This window comes from Danio rerio, chromosome 13, assembly GCF_052040795.2.
Source record: "Danio rerio strain M-AB ecotype USA chromosome 13, GRCz13ab, whole genome shotgun sequence".
NCBI lineage: Eukaryota > Metazoa > Chordata > Actinopteri > Cypriniformes > Danionidae > Danio > Danio rerio.
In genome coordinates this window covers 41,665,260-41,687,930 of record NC_141033.1, presented here as the reverse complement: position 1 = coordinate 41,687,930, position 22,671 = coordinate 41,665,260, and the positions used below count along the sequence as shown (strand labels likewise).

At 36.3% G+C, this 22,671-nt stretch overlaps 1 protein-coding gene across 4 annotated transcripts in view; it reads right to left on the bottom strand.

The window, feature by feature from the left end:
* col19a1 (collagen, type XIX, alpha 1) overlaps positions 1–22,671 on the bottom strand; it is a 306,597-nt gene that overhangs the window by 98,254 nt on the left and 185,672 nt on the right. For all 4 annotated transcript variants that reach the window (NM_001442495.1, NM_001442496.1, XM_087278424.1 and 1 more), the window contains 1 exon segment: positions 17,640–17,675. In NM_001442495.1, coding sequence (NP_001429424.1) covers positions 17,640–17,675 — 36 coding nt within the window.

Genomic DNA, 22,671 nt, shown 5'->3' with positions numbered 1-22,671 from the left:
GACAATAGGTAACTGCACTACAGAATGTGACGTTTACACATTCACAAATTACAGGTAAATGCATTAGCGTTTTACAGAATAATACTCAATACTCTTGAGTACTTTTAAAAGAGCTACTTTTCACTCTACTCTATTTTATACTTTGAGTAGTATTGAGAACAGATACTTTTACTCTACTTGCACTACATTTTTTGGCAAGTAATAGTACTTTTACCTATTGTAAGTATGATTTATCTGTGCCACTCCTAGAACCTCAATACATTAAACATATGAATACAAACCTACAGTAACAGATCACTCAGATCATTAGGATCAAGTAAATTACAAATTCTAAGAGTTCAATCAAAAACATTCCCATTTAGTTATATATCATTATTTTTTATGCTCTTACAATGTTCAAAACATAACTTCTTTTGAGGTATTAATATTATTTTTGGTTATAATAATACAGTATTATTCAAAATGTTTTCACAGTCCTTTAGTCTTATGTTGTATTAATGTTCTCAGAAAGTTATCGTTATTAGAACATTCCATCCACATTATATTATTGTTCTAAGAATGTTTTCCCAGCATCCTCAGAATTTTATGTAAATGTGATTATGGAAGGTTCTTAGAATGTTCAAAACATCCACTATTTGGATGTTGTATTAACATAATTCTTTAAGAGGTTACGATTACGTTATTTTAAATCGATTTCTTAACATTTCAGTCTCACGTTATGATGATGTTCTCAGGATGTTATTTAAAAAGTTATAAGAATTCCATTCATATTATATTAATGTTCTAAGAATGTTGTTCTATCAAATTTTACAAGAATGCATAATAAAGTTTTTGAACCATCTACATGAAGATATTCAGTGATTTAACAAGAAGTGACAAAACACACACACACACACACACACACACACACACGCACACACACACACGCACACACACACACACACACACACACACACACACACACACACACACGCACACACACACACACACAAATTCCAATAAACTTTACCTTCTAACATTTACACAACCTTTAAGGCATCTCACAGAATGCTCGGAGAACGTTTCGTGTAAGCTGGCTTGTCAGATGCAGAGAAATGTGAGCAATTTATTAATAATAAAAACAGATGATGCTGCAACAGGAGAAACCACTTAAGCTTGTTTTCTTACATAATGAATTACAATGTGTCATGGAAGGATACCTGATGTTTGGGAATCAGTTCTGGGAGATCACATGACCATCCTTCAGCTCTCTATGGTGCATTTGATTGACAGACTTTTTAGACTTCACACAATGTATTGAGATAAGTTTTAGCTGATTAGATTACATGAAGAAGGATTTAAAAAATGTATTCAAACATGTAACCCAACTGCTAGGTTTTCCATTTTACTGAACCAATGTGGGTTAAAACAACGTAGGATGCTTTGAGGGTATGGAGAGCTGTATGAATAGACATTTTCCTGATATTTTATTCCAAAATAGCATAATAAGCTTACTTCAATTGTAGTCACAACTTTGGTTTCTGCTTTAAGAGCTGCAAAACTGCAATACCTATCTTATTATTTTTTTTTATAAGCATTGTGATGTTTGCCTTCAAACCAAACTTATGATTTCAGACAGCAAAGTTTAAACCTCAACTGGCTAACATGGGTTAACAACAAACAGGCCAGTCATTTTCAGGCCAATAGATAGAGAGTAGCTGGTCTTTTGTGGCTGTTAAAACACATTCAATCCCATCAGCATTGACATTGGTTTTTAATCAAAATGAAAGCGCAAATTTGATTGAGCAAAGGTGCAATTGTCATGCGTATCTTGTCAAGGAAGTATGATAGTAAATAGTAAATCTCCTCTGAAGGCCAGAATACACTCTCACACAAATGCTAACCCAAAAAGAAGAATCCCAGGAAATCACTATAGCGGTTGCTGAAGATTTAACTGCTTTCATTGATTCAGCGTGACCAAAAACACATGACTACAGAGGGATTTACATCATCCCACAGAAGCGTTTATTTCATACACTTAACTAAAGCTATGAAGTGAGTTTGGAGTAAAAACGTGTAGAAAAAAGCAGAATTTACTACACAGAGTAACAGTTTATTGGAATTATCACAAAATGATCATCTCTATGTGATAATCTTCCAATTAAATAAATAAATTTAGATTTTTGCAGAATTTTGCACTGCAAAAAACACAAAATCACAAATCGATTAGGTTAGCTTAACAAATTTAAGTGGATTTAACAAAGCGATTATGTTGTCACAAAAAATCTCAATAATTTTTTTTTTTAAACTCATTTCAAATTATTAGTTTCAACAAGCAGCAAAATCAGAGTGCTCAATATTAAAGCATGTGCTGGAGGTTCACTAGAACATTTTTTTTTCTGAGAAAATGCACATGAAATTGCCATTGATTAGTCTCATAGATCCACTATGAAAGTAGACCGATCAAATGCAGTCCCAACTACATCTAAAAGTTGTCAAAAGTGGACAATCTCAAAACATTTCAGACTCAAAATACCAAATGTAAACAAGGCCTAAATGTGCACAGAAGTGTCGATGAGAGAATTGAACAACATTACACAGTCCTACAGTGCTTTTAATGTTGACAGACTAGACTGAAAGCTGAACATTGTATATTAAAATTTCTGAGAGGAGCTCTCTGGAAAAGCAATACGATTTGTTTAAACAAGCTGCAAGATCATTGATTTCAAGTGCTCTATCTTAAAACATGTGCTGGAGGTTTACTAGGACTAGTTGTTCTGACAAATGTGCATGATATTGCCATTGATTCATCTCATAGATCTACTATGAAAGTAGTACGATCAAATGCAGACCCAACTACATCTAAAAGTTGTCAAAAGTGGACAATCTCACAACATTTCAGACCCATAAACACCTGTATTTATCGCTCCTAATACCAAATGTAAACAATGCCTCAAAGTGGACAGAAGTGTCGATGAGAGAATTGAACATCATTACACAGTCCTACAGTGCTTTTAATGGTGACAGACTTGACTGAAAGCTGAACATTGTATTTACATTAAAATTCCTGAGAGGAGCTCTGTGGAAAGGTAATACAATTTGTCTACTCAACCTGGAAAAGACATTTTCCCCAACTTGTGCAATCTTCGCTTTTTCACGAAATTGCTTGCGAGCACAACAGAGCGGGTACAAAGGATAGGAGTGTGTTTGGTGTAATGCCAAAGCTCACAGTCTCTGTTGCTCTGTGTAATTGGCACTTCCCAAACCTCCTCCTGACTGATCCGATTGCTGTCTGTTCTGATTGCATCGTAGAGCGAGTGCCGCACTACAGCAATCCAATCAGGGAAAATAAAAACATCAAAAGCTTTAAGTTATACTTGACTGTGAGAAGTTGACGCTTCTGCTGTTTCTTCATGGGAAAAAAGTAAATCCATGATAAAGAATATGCATTTTTTATTCTTTAGGTTTCCTAGATTTTGTGTTGTAATTTTGAGAGAAACGTGGAGGTATGTCCCTTTTGAATGGCATGCAAGAATCTTAATTAATTAATTTCTTTATTGGATTTAAAATAAAAAAAATTCTGACATCATGACGTTTGGGATATATTGCTTTTAAAAAGGTTTATATTGAAGTGTTCAGTGTTGGAATATTTTGTTATAGCTGTCCAAAGAATATAAACAAAAATAAATACATAAAATGTATTTAATTAATGAAGTAAATAAAAATTACTTCAAATAAATACATGCATTTAGAAAAATAATTGTGTGCCTAGTTTCATTCAAACAAAATTTTGAAATTTTGAAATTTTTATTCATTTTAATTAGTTAAGATGACTAAAATTAAAATTAAATCAATTTAAAAACAAATAGTTTTTAGCTGTTCCTAATGCATTATTTCAACCAAAATAAATACAGTGGGGAAAAAAGTAACACGTCAACATTTTTCTCAGAAAACATATCTAAAGGTGCGCTTGGCTCGAAATGTTTCCCGGATGTTGGTAACAACCAAAAAAATCCATTTTTGCAAATAAAATCTAATTAGTTTACAAATTAAGTTATGTGTAATAAAATGAAGTGACTCAGAGAAAAAAGTATTAAACACAACAAGGAAGGTGTGTAAGAAAGGCAGTCGAAGCCTGGACAGCAGCTGAAATCTCTCAGTAGTTCTTCAGCAACCCTCTGCCCTTCCTCAGTGTAAATTAATATAAGATGTTTCAGTCTAAGATCTAAATTAGCAGGATGATGAAGATAAAACCAGGGTGGACATTTCAGCAAGACAATGATCCAAAACACAGCCAAGCAAACTTTTAAATGGTTTCTCAGCCAGTCACCTGACTTCAGTCAATATAAAATACCAATATAAGATCAAATTTATTAGAAAAGATGCACAGAACCATAAAGATTTTTACACTCTGTTGAAGTCTATTGTACACTCTTTGAAAAAAATCACAGCTGAGCAAATCATGTGACTTCATTCTCCATATGAGAGGCGTCTTTAAGATGACATCAAAAGCCTTTTATATTAAGTTTTAATTATGTTTAAAGTATTATAGTACTTTCATTGTATAATTTTATTGTTATTACACATAATTCATTTTCCAGATTTATTAATTTGTTTTTTATTTTTATGCTTGTAATTTCTTTTTTTTTTTTTTTTACCAAAAAAATCTGGATCAATTCCATATCAACAGTTCCTTTAAAAGAAATATTATTCCCAGGAAAAAAATGTTTAAAAAAATGTTTAATACTTATTTCCCCAGCTAAATAAATAAACTATTAAATCACCCTTTTCATGTTTTTAAAATTTTATTTCACAATATTTTAAAAGGATTTTACGTACGTTAAATATATTAATTTTAATTCTAAAATGAAGGAATAAACAAACTAACAGAGACAGATCTGTGAAATTCTGACAAAATACAGCATTAATAAGCATCCACTAATAGATATATTACTAGAAAAATCTATTTGGACAAGATGCTTCTAAAAAAGTGTCCACTTCCAAGTGCACTATTACACAAGCCCTACTTAACTTCTTATGAGACACTAAAGCCAAAGGTATATTAACCACCTGTGAAGAGATGATGCCAACCAAGGACTTCACAACACATACACTTAATACACTTCATTGAACATGTACACATCACCTATATACATTTATAACTGCAAGTTAACTTTGGAGCGAAGCAGTGGCGCAGTAGGTAGTGCTGTCGCCTCACAGCAAGAAGGTCACTGGGTCGCTGGTTCAATCCTCGTCTCAGTTGGCGTTTCTGTGTGGAGTTTGCATGTTTCCCCCACAGTCCAAAGACATGCGGTACAGGTAAATTGAGTAGGCTAAATTGTCCCTAGTGTATGAGTGTGTGTGAATGTGTGTGGATGTTTCCCAGAGATGGGTTGTGGCTGGAAGGGCATCCGCTGCATAAAAATGTGCTGGATAAGTTGGCAGTGCATTCCGCCGTGGCGACCCCGGATTAATAAAGGGACTAAGCCGACAAGAAAATTAAGTATATAAGAAGTTAACTTTGTTTATATTTAATACCTTTAACTGTTAAAAGCTATTAGTACCACCAGACAGACTCTGTAATCATTTTTTTCCATTTCCGCAGGATTTCGCAAAAAGTCTGCTGATTTCTGAAATTATTTTGGGAGTATCATAACTAAAAACTTAATATATGAAATAAAGAACACAAATTTTTGATGTTTACAATGCAAATCCAATTATATTCATTTATTTGGTAAACAAAACCAGTCTCTCATATAATAGATCTACTAAAAACAGAAAATATTACTTTACAAACTGTATTGTAAACAAATCATATGACCATTGTCATATTAGATAATAATTATACTGAAATTATTTAAAAAACTGAATAAATAGACATTCAGACAACACAAGTAAATAAATACTCAATGACTGGCTAAAAATCTGTGGAAATCAGCAGATTTCTGCACAAATGAAATGAAGATGAATTGAATTGGGTCCAACTATTTGTTACTAAAGTTATTAGTATCTAATAAAGTTATGGTAAATAATGTGCACCTTTTGTAAAGCTGCTTTGAAACAATAATTATTGTGAAAAGCACTATACAAATCTTCTTGAATTGAATTTGACTCTACAGTATGTGTGTATTCAACAAAACCAGCTCACTAACAAAAAAAGTCAGTAAAAACTCAGCTCTGAACTCTTGTAGCACAAGTCTGTCAAAGCTCTTTCTGCACTGTCAGAACAAACGTATGTTACAGAGCCTCTCGCTGTTCTCAGTCCAGTCACAGTCCGCTGCCACACACACACACATAGAGAGAGCAAACCGAAGCAATGCATACACACTTTCCTTCTGTCTGAGCTCAAAGGTGCAGTGAAGCAAAACTCCTCTCCCTCTGGTCCTCTTTGTCAAGCTCCAGCTCCCCTCAACAAACCCCTGTGTAATCCCGAATCCCTGTGTTAAGATTTATAGGAAGCCTTCTTGCTGAGAGAAGAGAGTGTCTTTTACGGCCAGCCGATGATAGACGGTCACTGGTGATCAGTAATAAAAGCCACACCGAATGGACAGAGTCTGAATAGCTCGACTAAAAGCCCAAGCGCACAATTGCTATTCTCACTTTGGGTTCACCTGCTGAGAAAAGCAACTCCAGACGGCCTAAGATGCTGGAGAAACTGCTGTTTGAGATGCTCTCTTTCTGCCTGACCACCAGACCCAAACACATCGAAAGCAGCATAAAAGTCTGTCAAGCTGTTCTTGTTCCTAGCCATTCATTTCAATTCAGGATCAAGTTCTAAAGTGTTTAACTGTGAACAGTTTGGGTTCTGCTGGTGTATCGATTCATTTAATACTAGAATAACAACAATAAAATGAAAATACACTCACAGTTTACCTAAAATGAAAATTACCTCACCATCGACAACCTTAATAAACTTCTTTCTTCTGCTGAACACAAAACAAGGGATTCTGAGGAATCTTGGGCAACACTTTACTTGAAGGGGTGTTCATAAGACTAGCATACTCTTAACTTGTATGATCATAACAAGAGATGTCATGAATTTGACTGACATTTTATGCAGGCTTATGAACTGTTGCTCAGTTTTAGTATTTTAAATGCAAAGGTGACACTGTTTGAAATGTCTTTGTTATGACAACTTGACATAAGCAGATATAGTGCATCTGGAAAGTATTAATAGCGCTTCCCTTTTTCCACTTTTATTTTATGTTACAGCCTTATTTAAAAATGGATTAAATATAAAATATATGAAAAATATAAAACCTAAAAAATCACATGTACATAAGTATTTACAGCCTTTGCTCAATACTTTGTTGATGCACCTTTGGCAGCAATTATAGCCTCAAGTCTTTATGAATATGATGCCACAAGCTTAGCACACCTGTCTTTAGGAATTTTTGCCTCTTTGCAGTAACTCTCAAGCTCTTTCAGGTTGGATGGGAGGCGAAGGTGTACAGCCATTTTCAGATCTCTTCAGAGATATTCTACAGGATTTAGGTCTGGGCTCCTACTGGGCCTCTCAAGGATATTCACCAATTGTTGTGAAGCCACTCCATTGTTATTTTAGCGGTGTGCATTCAGGATGCAGGAAGCAGGTTTTCATTCAGGATGTCTCTGTACATTGCTGCATTCATCTTTCCCTCTATCCTGACTAGTCTTTCTGTTCCTGCTGCTGAAAAACATCCTCACAGCATGATGCTGCCACCACCATGCTTCACTGTAGGGCTGGTGTTAGCCTCGTGATGAGTGGTGCCTGGCTTTCTCCGAACATAACACCTTGCATTTACTCCAAATAGTTCAATTTTAGTCTCATCAGACCAGATTTTTGGTCTGAGAGTCCTTTAGATGTCTTTTGACAAATTCCAGGAGGGGAGTGACTTCCGTCTGGCCACTCTACCATGCAGGCCTGATTGGGGGATTGCTGCGCAGATGGTTGTCCTTCTGTAAGGTTCCCCTCTCTCCATGGAAGAAAGTTGGAGCTTAGACAGAGTAACCATCGGGTTATTAATCATCTCCCTGACTAAGACCCTTCTCCCCCGATTACTAGGAAGAGTCCTCGGAGGTCTACAGACAATTCCTTTGTCTTCATGCTTGGTTTTTGCTTTGACATGCACTGTCAACCCTGTTCAATTTAGAGCTTCACAGCAAAGGCTGTGAATACTTATGTACATGTGATTTTTCATGTTTTTTATTTGTAATAAATTTGCAACAATTAAAAAAAAATATATTTTTTTCACATTGTCATTATGGGGTTTTTATTGTAGAATCTTGAGAAAATAAATTAATTTAATCCATTTTGGAATAAGGCTGTAACAGAAAAACTATTTACTTTAGTAACAGACACATTTTTACTTTTTCCTCGAGTAACTTTTAAGGTTGTTACTTTTAGTTTTATTTAAGTAAAAATTTCTGCAGGTACTTGTACTTTTACTTGAGTATAGATTTTGGATACTCTACCCACCCTTCTGGATACCTGAGATCGAAATTGCACCTTAAACAGTTTTTTCTGATAATTTCCTTTTTCTCATGATGCAATTTTGGGAAAAAAAATGCAAATAACCTGCCATAATATACGCCCAATAATAAGCCCATAATATGCTCCTAATAAGCCTGCCATAGTATGTTCCCAAATAGCATTGAAAGGCATATCAAAACCTCATTTAATAAATAATTTCTTAAATATAATTAAAAAGATAACTTTTTTTTTTTACTAAAGTGTAAAACAGGATTTAAAATCTATTTTTGTTTAACTGAATATAGTTTTAACAAAGTACAACTACAAAATAAATAGTAAAATCTTTACAAAAAGGAAAAAAAACTAACAATAAAAACCTTTTAAAAGAAAAACAATTCTATATACTTATAATAGTATTTTTAAAAAGTGTGGAGGTGTTTCAGCGGAAAAGCAGCCAGAAAACCTTTCTCATTGGCCGTCTTAACGTGTTTGTATTCCTAATGGGCCGTGCAAAAATACCAGAGACCCCGAGGCAGTTTCTGTTCTATGAAAGGACCACAGCAAGGTCAAACATTGACAGACGGACTAATACTGTATGATTCAGGCTGACTTTAAATGCAGAGCCGAAGGGTTCGAGCCCCGACGAGACCACATGGGAGCTTTTCATCTCGAAATGCAGCTCATCTGGATGCTAAAATAAACCCCTTTTTTAGAGTGTGCATCTTTGTATGCAGAAACTCAATGTCTTACCAATGAATTGACCACACATGCCAATAAAACAACGCCCATACACACAGTGATTGACAGGTAAAGTGCCTCTAGACTTTCTAATTGGTTAATGCATATAGGCACGCAGATATATTTGTTGCTAAGGCACACTGGAAGAAAGCAATTCATGCTACCGTGACTCATATTGCATCATAGATATGCTTGAAATTCTATATTTATCACTATTAAATCAGCTTAAATTGTTTGTCCTTGTCCATTCATGCCTCCGGGTCTTGGAGAGGTTGACTCATGGTGGCCATTACTTGAACACACACATACAAACTTGCACACAGAATAATACTCTTATAACTCCACGTTGTAAATTTACCCACAGTGTATTGTTGAGTTTTAAAAAAATTTCTAAGCATTTTTCCAAAGCACAGACACCTGCAGGCCTATATAGCACACATTTCCATTTAATTAATAATTAATTCATTTAATTATTAAGGTTTTTCATTGGTTATGCTACAGGTTTGAAAACAAGAAGTACTTCTTCAATTCTATTTTCCAAAACGAATCCTCTTTGCACTTAAAAAGTTTACAATAAAGCGTGTTAACAAATTTTAAATGATTAATGAAGGAATTATAATGCTTTGACTTATTGTTTAATATCATTTACAAGCACAGTAGCTGCTGTATGGGCTATTTCTGTCCGTTCGCATCCCGTCTCTTTGCGCCCCCTGGCAGCTCATTCACAAACTACGGTCATACACTAAAAACAGAGCGGCACCTATTTCAAACGGCGGCGGTACATGCTGCGGCATTAATAGCCACTTTGAACTCTCACCTACTATAGTAAGAAGTTGAAGTAGAAGCAGAAATAGAAAGAGAATGGGTCACACTTCACATTTTTGGGAGAATTATACCTTATAAATATAGTATGTGACACTTTTAACACCATTTAGAGGTGTCCGTGTTGCTGAGCAATGTATTTAAAACTATGTAAAGACTTGTGCGTCCACCTTTACGCTTCTCTCCTTACATTGAAAATATAATTGGCTGAATCGCAAAATTTGTAGTGTCGAATCGAAATCGCAATCTTTTTTCGACAAATCGTGCAGCCCTACAACTGGATTATTATTTTGTTTTCTTCTTTAAAAAGGAATATTCTTAAATGGAATATTAAAATTTGTTTTACTTAAATGGCACAGACATTTTAAAGGGGATATTTTTGTCCTGAAGGTTATCGTTTTTTGTTGTTGTTGTTGTTGTTTAATGCTACTGTAGCATTAAACAGATTTATGAAAATAAATGACATTTTTGATAACAATAAATAATCTTTTTGCCCAAATTTAAGCTTGTAATTACACATCTAAAATGATCACAAAAGCAAAAAAAAAAAAAAAAAAGGCCAATAAATGTTGCAAAAGGGTTATTATTCTAAAATATCTGGTCTCCAATTATTATTGCATGACTCTTAAGCATGATTGTCTTAGTTCTTACAAACTGCAGGATGAGATGAAATGAATTGATGTGGTAATCAACAGAATGTCACAAATTGTGTTGTTAAAGCCTTAGCTCTCTTAATTAACCCAAGGCTGGATTATTTGTTCCTTTACCATCTTAAACGTTTTAGACTGGGAACAGGTACACATTGCTCCTGGTTACTATTTGACTACACTGAAATTCTAATTACTGTCTCCTAGAATAAAATACCAATAATAATTTGGATCCAAAGTGTCCAACAACAACAGAACAACTCGAAAATAAACCAGTGTTGAACATCATGCCATCTGAAAGAGAAAATTAACTCGCTTTAATTACTGTAGTTGTCAAATTAAGGGACTATAAAAAGGTTGTATTAAACTGACTGGAAATAAAAAATGAAGGTCATAAAATATATTTAGTTAATGAAGGTATCAAGTGACTGTTTTTCTGAGATATGAACTGATGAGCATGCGAAAAACATCACCATAATACTGAAGCACACAGCAAGACATTCTAGCTTAATCTACAGTTTATATATAAACAGTACAAATAAAATTATATAAATTGACTACTTTGCTTCTGTTATTATGTAATAAAGCAAAACAAATAATTATTGAAATCAGTACTTCTGTATTTTATGTACAATTATACAATGAAAAAGCGATTTTTAAAATATATTTAATTATATACAACATGTATGTATACAATATGTATATTATATATTAAATACAAAAATAATTAATTTAGTAATTTTTTATAATACTTTTTATAATACCCTTTTTTACAAGATGTAAGATAAGCCTTTGGTTTCTTCAGAATGTGTTTGTAAAGTTTCAGCTCAAAATACCCATCATATCTTTTATTATAGACTATAGAATCTGCCTGTTTTGGTGACTGAATACATTGTAGTTTACCTAGAATACATTGTTGTTTTATGTAGCCTGTGGCTTTAAATGCAAATGAGCTACTTCCCTTCACCCACTGCTGCCATGTGCGTGTCTGCTTCTCCTGTGTTACAGCAAATTAACAGCAGTCAGTGACAAACTTGGATGAAGCTAAAATACAGCTCATTGGTCAAAAATACCAAGTAAGTTTATTTGATGTATTTATGGTGGAGTTTTTCAAGCCTTTCTGAAATTATGAGTCTCACACAAATGCCGTTTGCAGTGCACACACACATGCACACACACACAAACACACACACACACACACACACACAAACACACACACACACACACACACACACACACACACACACACACACACACACACACACACACACACACACATGTGTATATATATATGCACGTTTACTGACAACATAGGGCCATGGTGATTAAAGTGGTTAAGAATTACATAGCAATTTTACTGTCTTTATTACAAATATGCTCTGTTTTAAAAACGTTTTAAACTTATAAAACTTATAAAAGCCACAGAGAATTTAAACAAGATATTTCAACCAGAGTTTCACACTCCTATGTCACGTTTTGGTGGGCATTTGGGTCCTATTTTAACATCAAGAAAAAAAAAAAGATAGACTTGTTGGGTTTATATCACTCTAATATGACAGTAGACGCATTATACTGCACCTACACACAGTTCTGTCCAAACAGATTAGTTGAACAGAAAAGTAGATTTTCATCACAGGTGGCCTTTTAAATCCAAGAAAATTAGTTTGAAACTGCCTAATTAAAAATCCTTTTCTTATCCCACTGCTTTTTTAAATCCACTGAGGTTTTTATTGAGAATAAACTACTTAATGAACAATTAATTATAAAACATAATTCAACATATTCTAGGCAAATTTAAATTTCTTGTAAATTTCTTGTGTTTAGAAATTATATTGGAAAAGTTGGAAAAGCCTTTTACATATTAATTAATTCATTCTCCTTTGGCTTAGTCACTTTATTTATCAGAGTTCGTCAACTTATCCAGCATATGTTTTATACAGCTGATGCCCGTCCAGCTGCAACCCATCACTGGGATACATCCATAGATTCACACATGCACTATGGCCAATTTAGCTTACTCAACTCACCTAAAGTGCATGTCTTTGAACTTGTGTGGGAAATCGGAGCACTTGGAGGAAACCCACGCCAACACATAGAGAATATGCAAACTCCAACCAGAAATGCCTACTGACCCAGCTGGGACTTGAACCAGCAACCTTCTTGCTGTGAGGCGACAGTGCTAACTACTGAGCCATCATGTTGCCCTACTTTTTTTATCAGTTATTCATAATATTTATGTAAATGTTATTGGTTTGTATGCTGGCAGTGTGTCAATGCTCCAGTCAAACCAGCATATGCTTAAAATCATCAACCAAACAGTTTAAACCATGATCATTTATAAAAGGAAGGTCAAAGGTCAGACAGTGGCGTGGTTAACCCTCATGACCTGACTGTATTTGTCATCAGCAGGTGTGAATTGACAAGTTAAGGAGCTGCATGTAAACACTCAGTCTTGCTTGGTTTAATATATATACTGTATATTTATATTCATACACTGCCATTGCCCCTGGTGAGATATGACACCCCTGGGCTTCATGAAAATTATTGCAGACCTTTTGCAAAAGCACTGTTCATAATTACCATCTGTCAGGCTAGAGTTGGTGGAGAGATGCAGGATGTGTGTATGTGTGTGTGTGTGTGTGTGTGTGTGTGTGTGTGTATGTGTGTGTGTGTGTGTGTGCGTGCGTGTGCGTGTGCGTGTGTGTGTGTGTGTCTGTTTAACATGCTGAGCAGACAGCAAGCGTTTGACTGAGAGAAGCCAATCGGCAGGATGCGAGTGTGTCCTTCTCTCTGTTCTCAGGAGGACAGCACTGAATAAATGCTTCATCTCACCAACAGACAGAGACAGACAGACAAGACAGATAAACTGATGGACGGACAGACAGACGGATAGATGGACAGATGGATGGATGGAACGACTGATGGACAGACAGACAGATAGTAAGGCGGATTGATAGACAATTGGACGAACGGATGGATGAACGGACAGATGAGGTGGACAGAGAGAGAGAATGAAAGAAAGACAGATTGACAGAGGAACAGACAGACAGACAGACAGACGGATGAGATGGACAGAGAGAGAAATTAAGAAAGACAGATGGAGAATGAGACAGATAGATAGATAGACGGATAGACCAACAGATACATGAGGTCGAGAAAGAGATGAACCGACAGACAGACAGACAGACAGACAGAGGAGGTAAACAGAGAGGAAGAAAGACAAACGGACAGACAGACAGACAGACAGACAGAAGAAACAGACAGACAGACAGACAGACAGACAGATGAGGTGAACAGACAGACAGACAGACAATCAGACAGACAGACGAAGAGACAGAGGAGGTGGACAGAGAGAAATAAAGACAGATGAGGAGGACAGATAGAGAGACACACAGACAGACAGACAGATAAACAGACAAAGAGACAGACAGATGGAGAGACAGGAAAATTTTTTTTTGAAAATTTGAATTTGACAGGAAAACTGAACAGAGAGAAAGAAAGACAAATAGACAGACAGACAGATGAGGTGAACAGACAGAAAGACAGACAGAAGGAACAGACAGACAGACAAACAGACAGATGAGGTAAATAGACAGTCAGACAGTCAGACAGACAGACAGACAGACAGACAGACAGACAGACAGAGGAGGTGGACAGACAGAGAAAAAGAAAGATAAATGGACAGATGAGGTGTACAGACAGACAGATGGATGAACAGACGGACAATAAGAGGTGAAGGACAGACAGAAAGACAGACAGATGAGGTGAACAGAGTAAAATACAGACAGAAAGACAAAAAGACAAACAGACAGACAAGTAGACAGACAGACAGACAGACAGACAGACAGACAGACAGGCAGACCAGACAGACAGACAGACAGACAGACAGACAGACAGGGAGATGAAAAGACAGAGAGAGAGAGAGAGAGAGAGAGAGAGAGAGAGAGAGAGAGAGAGAGAGAGAGAGAGATGGAGAAACAGATGGACAGATGGACAAAGAGATGAATAGACAGACAGACAAATGGACAGAGCCAGATATATGGACAGACGAACAAAGAGACAGATGGTTGGACAGACAAAAGTATGTCCACAGTTTTCTGGTTCACTGATAGCGGTGTGTGTGTCCACTGTCCTAAAGAATGGACTAGCCAGAGACTTTTTTGTTGCTCCAATGCATGTTTGTTTGTTTGTTTGTTTATTATTATTATTATTATTTTTATTATTATTTGGCAAATCTCTGTTTCAGACCTGCTGTTTCAGACTACACAGTAGCAAACTGTAGCAAATTGTTGTATAAATTGAATTGAAGACATAGATGTTGACCCACTGAAAAACACCCTGTATTTAATCCAGCAAAAAAACTCATGGTGGCCACAAGAGGATGCAAGTGAGCATTGAACAAAAAAAATATTTGCTTGAATCAGGGGTACCCAAACTTTTTCTAAAAAATAACAAAATTTAAAATGTAAAATATAACAAACTGTATTACAATAAAGTATTACATAAAAATAAAACATAAAACATTGCTTTAAATTATATTAACTAATGCAGAATATTTTTAACATATAATGAACTTATATTACAGTGAAAATATAAACAATCTCATTAATAACACAATGGAGTTCAATGCTCAATACACTAAGCCGTACCTGCCTTTGCCCTGATTTGCATGCCGTTGTCTTGTTCATTGCCCTCTGTCTGTTAAGTGACATTATTTACATTTTTAAAAATCTGAAATCATTTCAAACCAAAACAAATTACAAAAACAAAAGGTTACATTGATTTTGAAATGACAACCTCTGTCAAAGTAAAGTCAAATATTCGTCCCAACCACATTCCCATCATTCTCCCTCTCTTCTCAAATGGGATGGTGGGTCAAATCAAAGGTTAGCATGGGGCAACTTTGGTCTGCGAGCCCTAGTTTGGGCATATCTGGCTTTAATGCCCTGATGCACCAAGCTAGCTTCAAAGAACTAGCAGTGACTGTGTTGTGTAATCACATCGGCTGTATTTGGGCCAACAAATCCAAGCTTAAGCACACCAAAGGGGCTAAAGCCAATGGCATACTTGCATGCATGTTCTTCACGTTTGTAAATGAAAAAATCTGTCTATCTGTGAGAAAAGTCTGCATTCCTCATTCAAAAAAGAAAAAAAAACAATGTCTGCAGACTTATATGAACTGTAAAACAATGTTCCTTATTCCAGATGGCGTATGAATGTATGTTTCAATGCTCAGGTAAGATAACTTGTTTGTTACTTTACTACTCTCATCAATGGCCCCAATGCCATCAACATGTTGAATTGGGTCAACTGTTGCTAATCTGGACTGGAATAGAGCTAAAACACACCTCAAACACACCTCAAAAACGTATCCAACATTGGAAGGTGTTATGTGGTGTTCACACAAGATGCGGCATGCGTGAATAAATGGCAAAATTGGCATGTAAATAAATGCATGAATGTTTTAAGTTTATGCCGAGTCCAGACTGCACGATTTTATGATTTGCCCCAAGTTTGGCAAATCATAAAAAGCTGTCGCCGACAGCTTTTAAGAAATTACAGACAAATGGCTGAAATCACAGGCAAATCGGTGCTCATTCACATAAGTGAAAAATCACACAATGTGAACTTTTTGTCACTGATTAAAGTCATGCCGTGTGAAATGAGTTTGGAATAAAAATAACATCAGCGATTGCCTACAGCCAATGAGAGAGCAGCATTCACTAGACTAATATTTGTGTGCGCCTGCAAGCCAGCGGGAGGCTGGGGGAGAAGTTTAAAACGCTCCTATTCAGTTTATTTGCACTCAAGAAATGGAGTAAAAACTAGTGTAAATTTGGCAGGAGTTGTCTATTTGAGGTGTCATGTGAGCAATACCACAACCGGGTCAAAAAAGAAAGTTGAGGAGAAATTGCTAATTCCCTTCAAACCCAGGTGAGCAAATATGTACATTTTCTACCCCATTAAAGGCTTTTTTTTCATTATTTAGTTAATAACAAAAGAAACACTATGTGTTTTTGGCTGTGAGACGTAGTTTGGATGAAGTTTTCGGTGATTCTTCCTATTGTAAAGTCATGCAGTATGAAAACATCTGTGACATGACTACTTTTAAAATCATGCATTCTGAACTCAGTATTACTCGCTTCATTCACGTGTAAATCTCACTTAATTTGCACGTCAAATTCACTTCACAATAGATGTAGATTCGCATCATGGGAAGGGCTTCTATTTACTCAGTGACTCTAGCTTCGCTGCTAAATGGCTAACAGGGGATTTTATTGAGAGAATAGCTGTGCTTTATGTGCTTTAGGAAGGCTGAAAAACAGCGTATATTTGTTTGGCGCTGTGTCGGAGTCTACAAGGTACTTTCAGATGTGCGTCAAGCTCAGTGAGTTCATCAACTCCTCCGGAAACTGTACCTGGAGATTGGAAGTTTTCAGTGGTGCTTCAAACTGAACCGGACCCAGTTTGATAAACTATTGTACAGGGGCTGCAAGAGAAATTCCCCTAGGGACACCAATAACAGGTACTATGTTGTAATCACTCTCCAACAAGAGCAAGCTCCTGATTGGTTAACGCGGCGCAAATGTCCACTGAAGTTTAGATTTTCCAACTTGAGCAATATGCGTATTAAGCATGTCAAACGAGCAAAACGCTTAACCCGTGCCGCTTCATTCATGCAAATCACACCACAGGATGTCTATTCGCATCTTTTCATTGACTTAACATGTAAATCACTTTATCCGCGTCTGGTGTGACAGCAGCATAATAATAAATAAAGAAAAAAAAATCATTTTCAAAACAGTCCAGAACATCTTACTTCTATTGGTAAAAAAAAAAAACACATCCTAAATTGATGGTAAATACCATACCCTCATTTTATTTAGCCAATTGTTTGCTGTTTTACCTTCTGCTCAGTTTATTTTATTTTAATTACCTATAACAGCTCAGACCAGTTTTTATGTTAAAAAAGGAAAGAAAAGAGAAGAGCTAAATCTTACCTTGACGGTTTCAGCATCACAAGTTCCAGGCGGACCCTGTTGTGAAGAAATAAATCTCAGTATTAGTAAATCAAATCTTTTTTACTTTCATTAGTCAGCTCGTACATAAATGTCATGGGTTTATTTAATCAAAATCTAATATAATACAATGCAAACTCCTCTTTAACTGCCTGACACAACAACCAGGACAGCGTTCGCTGACAACTGCAGCAACAACACCTGCAAATGTCCTTGACAAAGGTCACTAGACATATCAGCTCCACTAAATATCCAGACAGAAAAGGGCTCCTGGACTGCACATGACGTTCACAGACACCTGGAGGCTGAGGGAGGAAGTCTGGGCCGCCCGAGGCTCTCCTCCCCGCCACCGACAACAGGCCACTCATAAATGCCAGCTCCCGAGGACAGAAGCAAGGTTGGCACATGCCACAGAAATTATCAGGACGCTGCCATTTAAAAATGTCACTCTCGGAAACCACCTCCCTCCTGAGTCTTATGACTTTGTGTGCACCACTTTATAAGTTTCCTGTGGTGGAAATTGACAGATTTACAGTAGTTTATGTGAAACTAAAGTATAAGGCATTGCCTATATTTACATGTGCAGCAAAATGTGATTTCCAGTTACAAGAGTAACGATTAAAGTACTTCAGATTTTCCCTGTTTTTTAAATGGACATTTCATTATTATGAATGTTTGCTAAAAAGTGTGTTTATTATTAGGGCTTTTAATTAAATCAGAAGTGCAATTAAGCTAATTGTTATGCAATTGTCATGAATATCTTGTCAGGAAAGCACGGTTTTGTGAAATCTTCTCTGAGGACTAGAGGCGCTTCTCAGAAGCGCTCTCATGTGGAAACGGCAAATACCCACAAAGAAGAAACCCAGGAAATTCCCATAGTGGTTGCTTTAAAAAATAAGATTTAACTGCTTTCTTTGATTTACTGTGAATAATAATTGCACAACTATGAAGTCATCTCACAGAAGAATTTATACTAAATACTCGACTGAAGTTTTGAAGCGAGTTTGAAGTGAAAATGTTAAGAAATGTGGCATTTTCCTATTTTAAGCATTTACCTACACAGCACTGATGTTAACTGAAACAGCTGCCATTGTTGCAGAATGATTCATTTCCTTACCATTCGATTAAATTAGTGTGTTACTCTGCAATGACTATTAAATGTGGCTTCACCTGAGAACACATGCTGTAGATTTACTACAACCAGTCAAACAGCACACGAAACTCACATTTGATTAAATTGACCTGCCCTACACTTATTTTAGCCTTAATTTTATATTATTAACAGTTTTAATCGACTTGCATCAAATGCTGGATGAATTTAAACAGCAGGTAACTATGCAGTGAGTTGTACAGACAGTTTAATGATTTAAAAATAAAGCCAAATGTACTGTAAGAATAATGTCATGAATGTCCATGAATGAACTCTGTGTGCATTTGAGCACATTCACACTTTATAACAGCAGTAAATGATTATTTATGGTGTTTAAAATAGTAAAATTGATGCATGCCATACAGTTCAAAACAATAAAGGTTACTACGAGTAACCTTTGTTGTGCCACTTAAGAGGGTTTAAACAACAGATGCGGCACTCAGTGATTTGTCGCATCATGCAGCACCATGCAATCTAATAGGGTACGCACACCGGTGCTATAAGTTGAGGACTCAGGACACTGTACATATTTCTGCTGCACCACAGAGCGCCATCTGAATAGTTTAAAATTAAATTACATTAGAATCTCCATGTATGGTGTGCGATACTTCCAACGGTCATGTGCGCTTTGTCGTGGCGCTGAGCGGCGTATCTGGTGTGCGACACTTTTCAGATATTGTTTGATGCTATTAGCAGGCTTGGCATGCTGTCTCAGGAGAGAACCCTGGGCTCAGAGATAATTGAGCCCAGGGCTTACTTCTGGTCATTTAGCATATAAGGGGGTTAAGAATCAGGTAGGTCTCAAGAGATCCCCTGGTAAAAAAGAAAAAGGAGGATTGCAGTGGACGGTAGCATTCTTTCAAAATGAAGATAAGGCAGTAAAGTGAAATTGGTCTATTTATTGGAGGTTTGGATTGATCTTATCGAATTATTGCTGATATAACGCGCTCCTCTCAAAATGAATTTGTAAACTTCACATTAATTTGATAAAAGTAAAATGTTTACATGAGATAAAATGTCATTTAAATACAGCCAAAATCGCAATGTAGTCTCACTGTGAGGGTGGATGTAAGCCAGGAATTTGCAGTCAGGGGAGGCATGTAAGGCAGTGCCTCACCTGTCACCATCCTCACCTGTCGTCATGAGATGTACAGTATACTAATGACAAAATATATATTTGTTCACTGATCTGTGCTATAAATGCAATTTCTGTATGATTCAAATGATTTCAATCATTTTTATGATCAAAATCGCTGTATTTTATGTATTTCCTGTTCAGTTACAGTGTAGGAAGCGAGGTGAGGCAGCACTGAGCTGTGACTCACGTCAGACTGCGCAATCCCTTGCAAATTAGGTTTAGTGCATGCCTTTTGCTCAGTGTATGCCACCAATGTCATGCTTTACTAAAATGTTTTTATACATTGTATTGACACTTTTAATATATTTCCTCACTTTTTATATAATGATAAAGTATTTTACGTATGTCTATCAATTATTTAGTGTAAGGATTTGACATAAAGCCGCACTGAAAAGACATAAAGTGAGGCAGACAGAAAGGGGGTGAATGTGAGCTCACACCATTCTTGTTGGGTGGTTGCTTTCTGTCGGTAGTAGTCAAGTACAATTCTAGAAGTCCATTATTTTATGTTTTGCTCTGAAAGACTGCAAAAAATATTGTTGTAACATTATTATCTCAGCTCAAAAATTTCTCATAATTAGACTTTTAAACAAAACGTGAGGTAGTAAATAATTGACGGCCAATGCCGGAGCTAAAGGTCTACCTTCAAAGGACGGGAGGTCCTCAAGACTTTATTTGGCCCAATAGGCCTATGTGCCTGCTGTGTGTATAAAAAGAATGCTGATATGAGATATGAAACACAATCGGTAGTTGTCAAATATATTAGTTGCATATGTTTGTATGTCAGTGCCTCACCAGCCACAAACCTTTCCGCATGTCACTGATGTAAGCATATTGCTACTATGCAGAGCTGATTTGTGGTTTTAAGGCAATTTTTGCATTTCTTTTTGCAGTTTAGTGTCTTTAAAAAGGTATATTTGAACAGGTCATAATTTTCAGTCATGATTTGGTGCTCTGAACAGGTTAACATTCTTTCATGCTCAAAAAGCACTTCAAAAGGCCTGTTCCTCACACAAATCTACTATATGACTTCAGAAAACTTAATTTTTAGTGAAAATCACCCCATCTATGACGTTTTACATCTTTTTTTCAAGTCAAAGTTTGAGATCAAGCTCCCATTAATAGTAATTGCATATAAAAGTGCATCAGAAGAGTTTGATGTCAAACAGGTTTAGAACAACGACAGAGTAATAAATAAATGAATAAATACATAAATAATGTCAGTGCTTTCATTTTTGAGTGAACCAGTCCTTTAAGTAATCATTCAACAAGGCAATACATTAATCACTCGCTTCCCACTTAAAAGAGACTTAGTAAAGCGTGCAGTGTTTATCCAGTTCTATACAACCACAAAGCCAAAAGCAACGTAAATATGCCAGACATTTCTGATGCAACCTGCATTTCAAAGCCTTAAGTTTGTGCATGTGTGTGATGTTGTTTTTTTTCCTTCACACACATTTTCATACCGATGCCGTTGGCTTTGATGAGATGACTGTTTATCAAGCAGTAAACTAGAGCCCCTTTGAGAGTCTCATCAGGATCTTCAATAACACTTATGCATGGGGCTGCTCTTAATGTGGCCCTCTGGGCTGCTTGAAATCGCAATTTGAAACATCGAGTCACACAGTGTATGTGATGGAGATTCCACTCAAACCAGTGGGAAAGCCAAGAAAACTCTGCTCATGTGGATGGGGATCGATGTAGCAGCAGGTATATGATCATTATGCAAAATATGACACATGGAAGCTTTTTCCAAGCAGATTTATGGGAACAATTAAGCTTTCTCAAACTGACATGACTGAATTGCAGGGGAGGAAATCATGAGTCAAAGCCAACTAAATTAACATCACAAATTGGATCATTTTAAAGCCATAATGCCATCATAAAAATTTACTGACATTTTAGTGAATTTTGAGTTATTTCTTATTCTGTGAAAACTTATATACTTTTACATATTAATAATAATAATTTCTTACATTTATAGAGTGCTTTTCTGGACACTCAAAGCGCTTTACACATTGGGGGGGATCTCCTCATCCACTACCAGTCTACAGCATCAACCTGGATGAAGTGACAGCAGCCATATTGCACCAGACTGCAAACCACACACCAGCTGATTGGTGGAGAAAGAAGTCAATTATGATTTGGGGATGGTTAGGAGGCCATGATGGACAGAGGCCAGTGGACAAACTTGTCCAGGATACCGGAGTTAAACCCCTACTCTTCTTTTTTTTTAAGGACAACCACAGAGAGTCAGGACCTCAGTTTAACGTATCATTTGAAAGATGATGCTCACTGATCAGTATAGAGTCCCCATCAATATACTGGGGTGTTAGGACCCACACAGACTGCAGGTTGAGTGCCTACTGCTGGTCTCATTAACCACTTCCGGCAGCAACCTAGTTTTCCCATGTGGTTTCCCATCCAGGTACTGAGCAGGCGCAGCCCTGCTTAGCATCAGTGGGCGATCATGTGAGTTGCAGAGAACTACCTGCCAGCTAAATTGACAAATTGAACAGGATTTTAATTTTGTAAATTTAGATTCTCTGTCATATTCATGTATGAAATACAGTTGTTCAGCAAGTAAGTTTTGCTATTTGGATGCTCAACATTAGATGTACACTGGATTAATATACTGAAAAAAATTACATGACAATAAGTCATGACAATAAAAGTTTATGTTACTTTAACTGGTTTCAATACGTTATTTAGGTTTCAAACATTTT